The 12853-nt window shown below is 43.5% G+C and overlaps 1 protein-coding gene across 1 annotated transcript in view; it reads left to right on the top strand.

Annotated features, from left to right (window-relative positions):
* The window catches only part of tbc1d19 (TBC1 domain family, member 19), a gene marked incomplete at its 5' end in the record, with an annotated part of 48170 nt that extends 35535 nt beyond the window's left edge, over positions 1-12635 (top strand). The window contains 8 exons of the mRNA XM_080741743.1: positions 226-310; positions 1483-1527; positions 4098-4130; positions 4247-4356; positions 4890-4981; positions 7257-7372; positions 9055-9125; positions 11670-12635. Coding sequence (XP_080597869.1) covers positions 226-310; positions 1483-1527; positions 4098-4130; positions 4247-4356; positions 4890-4981; positions 7257-7372; positions 9055-9125; positions 11670-11744 — 627 coding nt within the window. The 3' untranslated portion in view covers positions 11745-12635. The remainder of the gene's footprint in view (positions 1-225; positions 311-1482; positions 1528-4097; positions 4131-4246; positions 4357-4889; positions 4982-7256; positions 7373-9054; positions 9126-11669) is intronic.
* Positions 12636-12853: the final 218 nt, after the last annotated feature.

Raw genomic sequence — 12853 nt, 5'->3', positions numbered from 1 at the left:
GGAGACCCAAATAATCTGTGTAGGGCAGGCAGTCAGGCCATGTGGTGCATTCTCTATCCTTAAAATGAATGCAAACCCTTTTAAACGTCTGCAGCATTTGAATGCTACGTAAATATGATTTTAATTCTGTTGATTCAGCTTACTGTGTGTGTGTGTGTGTGTGTGTGCGCGTGTACACTGTTTATACTGTATGTGGGTGTAACATGTAAATGTGTGTATGTTCAGGTGTTGCTGTGCTTCTCCAGAGACACCGCTGTCTTGGAACACTTCAGTTACAACAGCGCCACTCCTCCCAAATCCTACATCCAGGGTGAGACTCTCTGTCCTTCACATCCACAATCCACATACTGTACACCAGGGTTCTTCAACAGGGGGTCTGGGACCCCTAGGGGGTCCTCAGAGTTACTACAGGGTTACCAAATCTATGTGTGATAAGAACTTTATTTTTTCTACACTAACCACTTGAACCTTAGTATCCTTAATCTGTGTGAGACGTTAGCCAAAAATAGCCGATCTACAAGCTCACAACGCCTCGCACTGCGAGGCGTTGTGAGCTTGTAGATCAGCTATTCTTGGCAAAGAGGTTTGGTGTAGAGGGAAAAGAAGAGCAGATTCAGTATTGACAGTTCAAGTGGTTCAATGTCAAATACACCAACAACCTACAGTACACTTATGATAGTGCTGTCAAACAAGTCTGCGCTGTCTAAGAAATCTATGAAAATGTTTAATCTGCAACGCAATTTTATACAATACGTAGTGGGGGTCCCTGCTTTATCTCTCTCTCAGGTAAGGGGTCCTTGGCCTTAAAACGTTGAAGACCCCTGCTGTACACATATCATATTGTCGGGTGGAATCCTTGTACAGTATGTCCACAACCAGTGTTAAAGGACAAGTCCGCACTAAAAAACACCTAGGCTCATTTTCCTACTTACATGTATATTGATCCCAAATGACTGTCCACTGGGACTATTAGGCAGAAAGGCACCTGTTGTCGAGTTTCCCCAGTACATAAGCCTATCACTTTTACACTATTTGTTGCGTTTTTTTCATGAATGTGTTACTAGTTGTCATTACAAACGCATCCATGTCCCACACAAGCTGTCACAGTCTCATATATCATGTTTTGGAGTGAGCATTCGGTACAACTGACAATCAAAGGTACTGTATTGGCATCACTGGCCAGATGGCCAAGAATTGGCGCGACCTCTGTCGCATGTCGCCCTGAGGCGTCTTACTAGTTATATAGTCACAGGCTTGCGTCTTTAGATGAACCCATTAAGACCTGAGGACCCGATTCTATAAGTTTTCTGAAAAAACGTATGTTTCTATGTCAGTGGTGCTCAAACGTTTTAATGTGAAGGACCCCTAGAGTTATATGTATTTGACCGCGGACCCCCATCCCCTCCGGTCTTTCTGGAATGTATATGGGGATCAGGAGGATGCTGAGAGAATACAACAACAACTTTGTGTTTTCCCTTATAGGAAAAGTGGGCGATGAGGAGTGTGCTGTGGTGTATCCTCCTAACGGTGAGACTGCATCTTCACTCTCACATCCTTCACTGTGCTCTGGAGGCTCTGGAGCAGTTGCTAGCATGAATAATCATAAGCATATCACTCTAGAGATTTTAGACGTCTCTGAGAAATGTTAGCTAGACGTCCATTTTGTGGGGAAATTGGTCCGACAATAAACAAAACAGCCAGCCGTGAATCACACCCATTCAATGGAAAGGAATTACATCCAAGTGTCCTCGTTAAACAGTTGTTAAATGTGTTTGTGGGATGGGGGGTGGCTGATTTAAACAGTCGCACCTGGCCTTGGTCAAATTACTAATTGGACTCAGCGCTAGTTGTGACTAGGGATGGAGCTCGAAACAAGGGCCCGCTACAAACTCGATAACAAGGTTATTATAGTAAACTAAAACTAACTAAAAAACGAAAACTAGAATGGAAAAAATGTCGTTAACTGAAATAAAAATAAAAACTAAGCTTTAAAAAAAACGAAAACTAACTGAAACGGTATTGTGTGTTTACAAAACTAACTAAAATAAACTAAAATGATAGAGAAAATCTCCTTAGTTTTCGTCTTTGTCAATTTATTTTGGATAGATGTCCAATCTATTTTCATATATCTATCTTCCTCCTCCTCCCTCTAATCCTATGCTCTAACCTCGCGTCGCCAGGCTCTTCTCCCTATCTCCCTCTGTGCCAGTTTACCACGCCCCTCGGACACGCCAAACTACAGAACCTGGTATCATGGTGGTTTCGAAAGTTGGAAGAAAGTGGCAGAGTCCCATTTGGGATTACTTTGAATATGACTGTGTTTCAGATAAGAGTAAATGCCTTGTAGAAAATGATAATACGGCATGTGGTGCATTACTCAAGGGGAAAAAACCCACAAATCTAAAAGTCCATTTGAACAGCACGCATATTAAGAAGGCTAACCTAGCGTACCTTGACATGGTAAAGGACACCGCCCCAGGGGAGCCAAAATACAGAACCTTGTATCATGGTGGTTTCGAAAGTTGGAAGAAAGGGCAGAATCCCATTTGGGATTACTTTGAATATGACTGTGTTTCAGATAAGAGTAAATGCCTTGTAGAAAATGATAATACAGCGGATAAGGGGAAAAACCCCACAAATCTAAAAGTCCATTTGAACAGCACGCATAAGAAGGTTAACCTAGCGTACCTTGACAAGGTAAAGGACACCGCCCCAGGGGACCCTCCCTCCCCCGAGACAGATGCCAATCCTCGGCCAGGCAGCAGAAGAAGAAACCCATGACCAAAACAGTCATATATTCATTTTGTTCCTTAGGCATGGAATGATAGTGAAAATAAATTATCGCCCTTTTTGCTGGGGACCCCCTGAAACCCCCTCAAGGACCCCTGGGGGTCCCCTGGGGGTCCTCACTCGGAGCATACTCTAATAACCACTGGCTTGGTTATTAGAGTATATAAAAACACCAGTTGGTGAGGTCAAAAATAGAAGTTGTATGTCTCAACATTTCTGCCACTCTCCACAATATGATGTTTTGTTGCTTTTTTATTAGACAATACTTTTTCCGGAATTGTTTTAATCTCACCCCTGACAAATACCCCATATTACGTAAAAGACTAAAACTGACACTAAAACTTATCAAAACTAAACTAAAACTAAGCATTTTCAAAAAATCAAAATCAAACGAAACTAGCAACCCTACTTTAAAAACGAATTAAAACTAAACTGTAATTGAAAACAAAACCTCAAAACTAACAAAAATAAAAACTAATGAAAAAATCCAAAACTATTATAACCTTGCTCGATAACAAACTTATTGAGTACCCGGTATCAATAAGCTTTGGGCTTATCAAGCTCGTTATCGAGCATAGCATTAGCGGCCCATGACGCCATGTTAAACGATCAAGACAAGAAGCGATTCAAGAAATGATTACAGTAATATTCATAATATAAAGCCATTTAACACTTATTGCACACTGATGAATGATTGTTTTAATGATATTTAATGATAATATTTGTTACTTTTGTCAATTGTCATCTTCATAGATGGTGGTCAGCCACAAACTCACTGTCACAACAACTGGCCAATAAAAAAAGATAACAGTTCTGTTCAGAATTTGTCTCACGAAAACGCTCAATAGTGGTCTTGATAAAAGCCAGGCTCAATAAGCAGGATCGATAAGGTGCTCATTATCAATAAGAATTAACGAGCTCCATCCCTAGTTGTGACTATACACACCTATTGTGCATCTACAGTAGGTAATGGATGCACACAGGATAAGTGTGTCTTTCTCACAAACAGGAGGAGAGACACACTCATGATGAGTCACTGTCATGAGGTTATGTGTCAGCCTTTTTTTATTTGTTGTCATCTACATATTATACACTTAATCTAATAACATTGACTTTGGGTGTATTGCATGCTGTGTGCCAGGATAGGCACCTCGTGTTGGCACACAGAAAAACAAACCTAGTAACATGATTAACGCCGTTACCTTCAGCTGCGTTCACCTGTGAAAACAAACCACTGTGAAATAATGGGGTTGAATTGTTCATCCCGTGCAATGCAGTGAACTGACTTGAAAATGTCCCTCACACAGGTGTCATTCCATTTCATGGATTTTCAATGTACGGTGAGTACGATTTATAAGTCGTTATCAACACCTAAGGTAAACGTGTGTGAGGCAAAATGTGTGAGCAGTGAAAGAATGATGATTCCATTGTGTGTGTTTGTGTCTCTTTCTTCCAGTGGCTCCTCTGTGCTTCCTCTATAATGAGCCGTCAAAGCTGTACAGTGTGTTCAGAGAGATGTATGTCCGCTACTTCTTCAGACTGCACTCTATCTCCTCCTCGCCTTCAGTAAGCGCACACACGCACACACACACACACACACACACACACACACACACACACACACACACACACACACACACACACTGTCAATCTTATCTTCTATTCACAAATTATCATAAATATGAATTATGTTTATGGGCTATTTCATGGTTCACTTGTATCCTCTATTTCAGTGTTTCTCGGGGGGGGGGGGGGGCGTCGGGGGGGGGGGGCGTCTAAAAGGACCCATACAAGTCTATAACTCTGACAGTGTACAAATAGAACCAAATGGACCCTAACGGTCCATCTGGTCCCATTTGTACACTGTCAGAGTTATGGGGAAACCGTTACATTTTAAAGTTTTAAAGAAACACTGCTCTATTTTGTGTTTGTGCACAGTGCAAACACATACTGTAAGTTCATAATGAATGTGTGTGTGTGTGTCTGTCTGTCTGTCTGTCTGTCTGTCTGTCTGTCTGTCTGTCTGTCTGTCTGTCTGTCTGTCTGTCTGTCTGTGTCTCTCTCTCTCTCTCTCTCTCTCTCTCTCTCTCTCTCTCCAGGGCATCGTCTCTCTGTGTCTCCAGTTTGAATGTCTGCTCCAAACCCACCTCCCCCAGCTCTTTTACCACCTTCGACAGATCGATGCTCAGCCGTGAGTAGCCTGTACACAACTTGATCTCTTCACGGCTCCTCGTGCAAATATCTAATTATGGCACCCCGGGCCGGGGCATCTGTCAACTTTTCAACATACTGGGGATGTGTTGTAAGGCCCTGTGTTAAATAATACAGTAGACGCAAATATTACCATTGTAGGGAAAAGTAGCAACATTCATATTATCATGGTTTCATCGGGATGGAAAATTGAGATTTATTTTCTTAACCACTTAAATTTGGATGACTAGAGTAGAGTCGCTCAGTGGTCTACACTTGGTCCCCTCCTTTCTACCTTCTACACCAAATATCTTCTGGGACATGAGCCGATCTACAAGGTCATTGATTCGTTGATTGTACGCTTTTATTTATATTTATATTTATTTATTTTTTTCCTCTTTCAGGCACCTATCCTATATTGACATGCCCAGAATAGGTACGCTACCTGAATGTTGGTTAATCGTACGTTCACACAGAGAGAATTGACCGGCATCAGGAGGAGTGTTGTGTTCTTGTGTGTGTAGAATGAATTAATAATAACCTTACCTTGGTCAGAACTCAGTAAGGTTTAGGCTTGACCAAGGACCCTGATTTTCTTGGAACAGTGAAATAATTTTGCCGTATGAATGAACTGTTATATCATTATCCCTATCTTCGCTATTCTGTGCATATCATATGATAGGTGAGGTGAATGCCTGCAAAAATAGCAGATCTACAAGTTGACCACAAGTTGTCCTATTACAACACGTTGTGAGCTTGTAGATCTGCTACTTTAGCTATTTGACTACTACTTGAAGTATGTTCTCCAGTCACTACCACTGTTAGATTATTGCATTTACTGTTCATGGGGTTTTAATAGTGTTTGAATCATGTCCCACCCACTCAATCATCCTCCAAACCAGTTGTTGCTGTGAGGTTGCAAAATACATGAGGTTGTACTGCCACCTTGTGGTGAATTGGTGAAAACACACATAGATACTGTATATACAAACTAAGTAACTGTTCATGGAAAGGAAACTGTACACTCTAGTTGAAATTATGACAAGTCAACATTTCCACTAAATGAATGAATGAGCCTAAGCTTTAAAGTGTATTGTTATTATTATTATTAAATTGGCAATTAGAATATAATGCCACTTGTTGACTGTTGTGTTACAATTACGCAAGTAACTGTTTTATACGTGACTACCTCATTGGGCTTAGAGAACTGATGAAAATGTGTATCTGTATATGAGAGCTAAACATTGTTTTATTTTTAATTTATTGAATATGTTTGTGTTCGGCAAAACTGACTGTATTTGATCGTCGTTGTCGGGTGGAAACCTTGTATGTCCAAAACTCTTCGTTTTGCATTTATCATTTTAAAAATGATTTAAACTAGTGAAAACAGCCGATCTACAGGCACACAATGTTACTAGGTTTTCAATGTAATGGGTCCCGGGACCCACAGGTGGTCATTCAAATGGGTCCCAGAAAAGTTTTATGAGTCTTCACTACAATGTTTTCGAGCGCTGTGAGCTTGTAGATCGGCTATTTTCAAAATGTTTGCCTATTTCTTATATTTATTTTACAATTTGGCTAATTTTTGAACTTAGAACTACTAAAACTACTAAAACATGTGCCCCTAATGAATTCGGGCGCGCAAAATGGCGTCGGACGTCGGTGGAATATAAACATTGACGTTTCTATCGCCTGTTTAAGACCTTCTACGTGGATTTTATTTGTGTTAACGTAGGGTAAAGTAGGATGCTTTCACCCATGAACAATGGTGTGGAATTTTAAAATGTTTTTCTTTTACCGCGACCCGGTAAATTATTTTAACATGGACTCCAATGGAGGCGCATCCCCGGGACCCCAGGACCATGACATGAATGAGTCCCTGGGCGACTTGAATGAGTTTTTGATGCGGGATGCGCAAGTAATCACTGCTTGTAGATCGGCTGTTTTCACTACTTTTGTGCGACGGCCTTGTATGATGAAGCAGGACTTTACTTTGCGAAAGAACATACAAATGAAACTTGGAGATACGAGGTTTCTGTCCGACAGCGACGATATGCTGCACACTGGGCTGAGAGCAGTGAGCACCCATACTTTAATTCAAAGTAAACAAACCATAAAAAAAAAAGTAAAAAAAAAAAGAAGAAAAAAAAAAGATTAAACTCATACTTACATAGACAGATCAAGTGCAAGAAATATATTTGTTAATCAACGAAGCGTATTGTGTGTTCTGTTTTTCATCAGTAAACATGTATGACCTGTTAACTGTGTGTGTCCAGGTTACGGATAGCTTTCAAGTGGATGGTGCGGGCCTTCTCCGGCTATCTTTCCACTGACCAGCTGTTGCTACTCTGGGACCGTGTCCTGGGCTATGACTCACTGGAGATAGTGGCAGGTGGGATTTTACTGTACCGGCACTCAGTTTCAACTCGGTGTCTTCATGGTTGCATTATAGCAGGGTTCCCCAATAGGCCGCCCACGGGCCATTTGCGGCCCGCGGGGGGCTACTGTCTGGCCCACACCAACCCCAGTAATAATGGTGGTATAAGAGCAGCAACAACACTAGTATGTCGTTGTTGTTGGGTCGAAATCTCGTATCTCCAAATTTGTACGCTCTTTCCCAAATCATACAAGGCCGTCGCACAAAAGTAGTGAAAACAGCAGATCTACAAGCACACAACGCCTCGCGGTGCGAGGTGTTGTGTGCTTGTAGATCGGCTGTTTTCACTAGTTTAAATAATTTTTAAAATGATAAATGCAAGACGAACGGTTTTGGACATACAAGATTTTCACCCGACAACGACGATATCTGAACTGAAGCTGGAGTAGGGGGAACGCGGCCGTCGCCCCCTGCAATGTTGTGGCCCTCAGCTTGGAACCCTAGACATAATTTGGCCCGTGGGGGAAACTAATTGGGGAACCCTGCATTATAGCACTGTTTCTCACCGTTGGGACGCGAGGGGGTGAGTCCAGTTATCACTGAGGATGTTGCACTGAGATTGGACTCCCAGAGGTCAAATATTTTATCAAATGGGGGTACGTGGCCTAATGCATTGGTTCTCAAAGTGGGGTCCGGGGACCCCCAGGGGTCCTTGAGGGAGTTCCAGGGGGTCCCCAGCTAAATGATAGTTAGGAATCAAATGGACTCTTATGGGTCTGTAACTCAGAGTGTACAAATGTTTTTTTGTACACACTCAGAGTTCAATTAACATTGAATTCACAATTTAAATTGGGGTCCCAGAGATAGAAATGCCATTAAATGGGCGTCCGTAGTCTAATGCTGGGGGTCAAACTGGGGGTCCCTGAAATCAAAATGGTTGAAAATCACTGCTAGAGCTGTAAAAGTCTTCCCATATAGGCTTGTTCCCCATGTTGATGCCTGATGGTGTGACACTACAACTTTTCTAAGCGTTGTTGAAAAAAAGGGATATATCTTTTCAAATGGGTCAATTTGGTGGTCCTTGACATGAAAGAGTTTGAGAACCACTGGCCTAATGCATATTTAACTGGGGGTCCTTGATATTCAAAAGGTTGAGAATCGCTGCACTGTAGTCTTAAAAAAATTACACTCGTGTGAACTGAGTGGTGGAGGCTGTGTGTGTGTGTGTGTGTGTGTGTGTGTGTGTGTGTGTGTGTGTGTGTGTGTGTGTGTGTGTGTGTGTGTGTGTGTGTGTGTGTGTGTGTGTGTGTGTGTGTGTGTGTGTGTGTGTGTGTGTGTGTGTGTGTGTGTGTGTGTGTGTGCGCGCGCGCGCGCGTGTGTGTGTGTGTGTGTGTGTGTGTGTATGAATGTGAGTGTGCCTGGCCTGAACAACAGCGCCCCTCCCTTAACATGTGTGGTCAGAAAAGGTATTGCAGGCTACATACAGACAGACAGACACGCATACCCACACACACGGCCACGTATAGGAGACAGTGTGACCACCGCTCAAAAACTTTTCTCACGTTCCTCCCTAACCTCCCCTCGTCATCATTCCCATGTCTTACCCTTTTCTCTCTCCTCCCTGATCCATCTCTCAATCTCTCTCTCTCTCTCTCCCCCTTGGCCATCCCTTTGCTGTCCCCCCCCCCCCCCTCCAGTCCTAGCAGCTGCTGTGTTTGCCTTCCGCGCTGAGAATCTGATGGAGGTGACTTCTCTCGCTTCGGCCGAGGTGAGTTGCTTTTCACACCCGTGCGTGCATGTGTGCGTGCGTGTTAGATGCGAGGCACTGCGCTCTCGCTCCTGCTCTGCTCCCTGTTCGCCATCGCAGCACCAGAGAGGGCTGGAAATAAACCCCTGATTACCAGACGGTGCCTGTAACCCGGTCTTCTGCATGCATGCACGCGTCTTTAAATAAAAAAAAGAGAAAGAAAGAAATGCTGGCTGGACACTCTAGAATCCTCTGCCCCTTGCTTATGTACACCCACCCACCCACCTCCTCGCCCTGTCTGTACCCTCCAACAGGGATGTGCTGGGCCCCTGATTCAGCCCGGGAAAAAGAGTTGGAGAGGCCCTCATTGCGCGCTATAGAGAGAGATCTCTCTCTATAGCGCTGCTGCTACTCAAAGATTTGCCATTTCAGATCATGACAAGTGACAAGCCAGTGGGCCAATTACATGAGTTATATTTTGTTGTTGTCGGGTGGAAACCTTGTATGTCCAAAACCGTTTGTTTTGTATTCATCATTTAAAAAATGATTTAAACTAGTGAAAACAGCCGATCTACAAGCACACAACGCCTCGCGGTGCGAGGCGTTGTGTGCTTGTAGATCTGCTGTTTTCACTAATTTTGTGCAACGACCTTGTATGATGAAGCAGGTCTTTGCTTTGCGAAAAAATGTACAAATTTGAAACTTGGAGATACAAGGTTTCTGCCCGACAGTGACAATTGGACTGGCCGGGAATGAACCGGCCGTTCGGGAGTTGTCCCGCTTTTCCCAATGGCCAGCACGTCCCTGCCCTCCAACCACCAACGCCCCGTCCACACTCCCAATCACCGCCAGCTCCTCCAAAGGCCCTTGCTCCAGCTGAAATGGTACACGCCAGGGTGATTTTATTACATATAAAACCCAGCATGTGTCTCTGTATTTTGCTTTTTAGATGAAGCACACTAAACGGTTGATGTCAATGACGGTACAAAGTGACACTCAACTGGGCTGAGTCATGTCAGTCGAAAAGGTGTCATGTGACTTAAGGCCAAAGGCACGACTAATTGATTTTACTGAAACGCGGCTGGGTGGACATATTGGGCGTCCCACGCAGTCATTCCAGGAGGTGTTATTTCAGGGAGTACGTCATTGCCGCGCATCGAGATCGTGTCATGTCGTGTACACAGCACTGGTTCTCAATGCCGGCCGGGTCCGGGGCCCGCCAAGGGGCCAAAATGACCTTAGCGGTCTGTAACTCTGAGAGAGGGCAAACCTAAATTGCTTATTTGATTCCATTTGTACTCTCTCAGAGTTACAGACCGGTGAGGGTCTGTAACTCTGTAAATCTGTAAAGGGTCTGTAAATCACATCAAATGGGGTCGGTGCGGTGGCCTAATGCATATCAACCTGGGGCTGGGGATCCTTGAAATTAAAAAGGTTGAGAATCACTGGGACAGTATGTATCTTCTGTGTTGTGTGGAATCTTTGTATGTCCAAAACCGCTACTTTGATTGTTTCATGACAAGTGACAAGCTGTTTTTTCTTTATTAATGTAATCATGCTTCCAAGGAAGCCCAGCCCATATGGACTTACAGGACACTTTCATATTTAATTCGACAAAATCAATGAACCAACATAACAATTCACACAAACCACCAGTTCACACAAATTTTTACTTTTCAGGAAATGGAAAAAAAGCCAGTGCACTTTGAAAGTCTTTCAAATGTGCAGAAATAGCAGACCTACAATCTCATGTCGCGTTGTGAGCTTGTAGATCCGCTACATCTGAGACGTCTTCAATACTATTGTGCGGCACTCGTGTACAAAGAAGGACATTATTAATTGACGGGGAAAAAATATATAAATATGGAAATAGAAGGTTTCTGCCTGACAGGAACGATATGCGGTGCTGTATACTATTTCACCATACTATTTCCCATACTATGCCGTGGCCATCATAATGACCGAAAAGAATTAAGCCTTGTGATGATAACTCACCCTCCTTTCTCCCCTTCTCCTCACCTCCCCTCCCTCCACCCCATCTCCCTCCTTCCCGCTAGCCTCCTGTGTGAGTGGGTGGAGAAGGAGGGCTTTGGGGAGGGGGAGTGGGTTAATCCAGGGAGTGACGCACAGGGCGTCGAGCTGACCTGATGGTCTAACATGCTGGCCGGAACTATTTGCTTGCTCATTTAGCACCTGGCCCCGCGGAGCAGCTATTATAACACACTGCTCCTTACCTTATTTTTAGAGCCCCGGGCCCAGCGTTGAAATATTAGACCCTCTCTCTAAACATGATAGCGTCCCTAAATTTAATCTCTTGTCAATCCCAAAAGGCCATGGTGGGGAACGGCATATTCCAACACGCGAGTCGATCGTTTTGCAGAAGGATCCTGCGATCAGTGTCACCTAGTGGTTCATTTTACAAATGCTGAAATTATGTTTCGTTGGGGGGGAGGGGAGGGAGGGGGGGGGGGGGGTCTCTGGAGGTTGCTGCTACATAAGGGATGTGCAAACGTTCACGGCAAAGCGGTGTCTGACTTGCGTTTTCGTTTGATGACCTCATCACAGGCTGTCCTCGCCGACCTTTCAACTCTGAAGGTCATGCCTCTCATCCAGATCTTCCTTTTTGCCACCGACATCTGAGGAGCGTGGCGTTGGCGCGGTGCGTTTGTACGCCGCGCACCACCTGGCCGATAACGAGATGCCAGACGGCTGTGCTGTTGCCATGCCGACGCCAATGATCATTCATCGGGAGTTGCTGACTTTTATTGTGTATGGAATACCAACAAACTGCAACCAAACACATATTTGGCACTATGCACATTCATTCCAGACCCCATCAATTAGTATTAGGGATGGGACGATATGAAAATGTCATATCACGATTATTGTGACAAAGGAAATCACGATTTACAATATTATCGTGATAATCAAAATCCATTATCCTGGGGCGGAACATTTGCCAAAAAAATAGCCGATCTAAAAGCTCACAACGCGTTGCAATGCAATGCACGCATTGTGAGCTTGTAGATTGGCTATTTTTTAGCAAAGACATTTGATAGAGAGTGAAAAAAAGACTGTATCAAGTATGTATTTTATAAGTTCCTTTTACCATTTATAGAGGGTTTAAGTGGTCCCGGATATGCAGCTCGGCAAATAAAATGTCAATTGATCCCAGTGTATGACGGAGGACAATATCACGATAAATTAAATCTCCACCGTACGATTATTATCACGAGTGTTTTTTATCACAATAAACGATAATATCGCTTATTGTCCCATCCCTAATTAGTATTGAACTTGGTCAAGTATAAAAAGCCAATACCCCCCCCCCCCCCCCACACACACACACACACACTCAGAATGCATGCTCCATAGTTATTACACCGTTTCATGTTATTCGATATTATACTGTAAGTATATTCTGCAGAAGAGCAAGGCTAAGCTAACCTCCTTGCTGAAGAAAGATCATTATGTATACCAATGTTTGGACTAGCTGAGAGGCTCATTAACAGGTGGATGTGTTGCATGAAGCAGTAATTGTACTGCATTAACAGCATGTGAGGAAAAACAGTGCTATCATCTTTGAGTCGGTTTAATGAAGTGTTAATAAGATCGAGCAACGTACTTGGTTACTGCAACTTGTCATAATGCTGCCCTATTGCTTATTAATGAGAAGATCGTAAGCTCCCACAGCAGCTTCACATTGCAATATTCTTCAACAATTGCACCGATGCATTTTTGATGCAGCT

This window comes from Nannobrachium achirus, assembly GCF_963921795.1.
Source record: "Nannobrachium achirus genome assembly, chromosome: 14".
Classification (NCBI taxonomy): Eukaryota; Metazoa; Chordata; class Actinopteri; order Myctophiformes; family Myctophidae; genus Nannobrachium; species Nannobrachium achirus.
The sequence above is the reverse complement of the archived record's forward strand: the minus strand, read 5'-3'. Positions and strand labels throughout refer to the sequence as shown.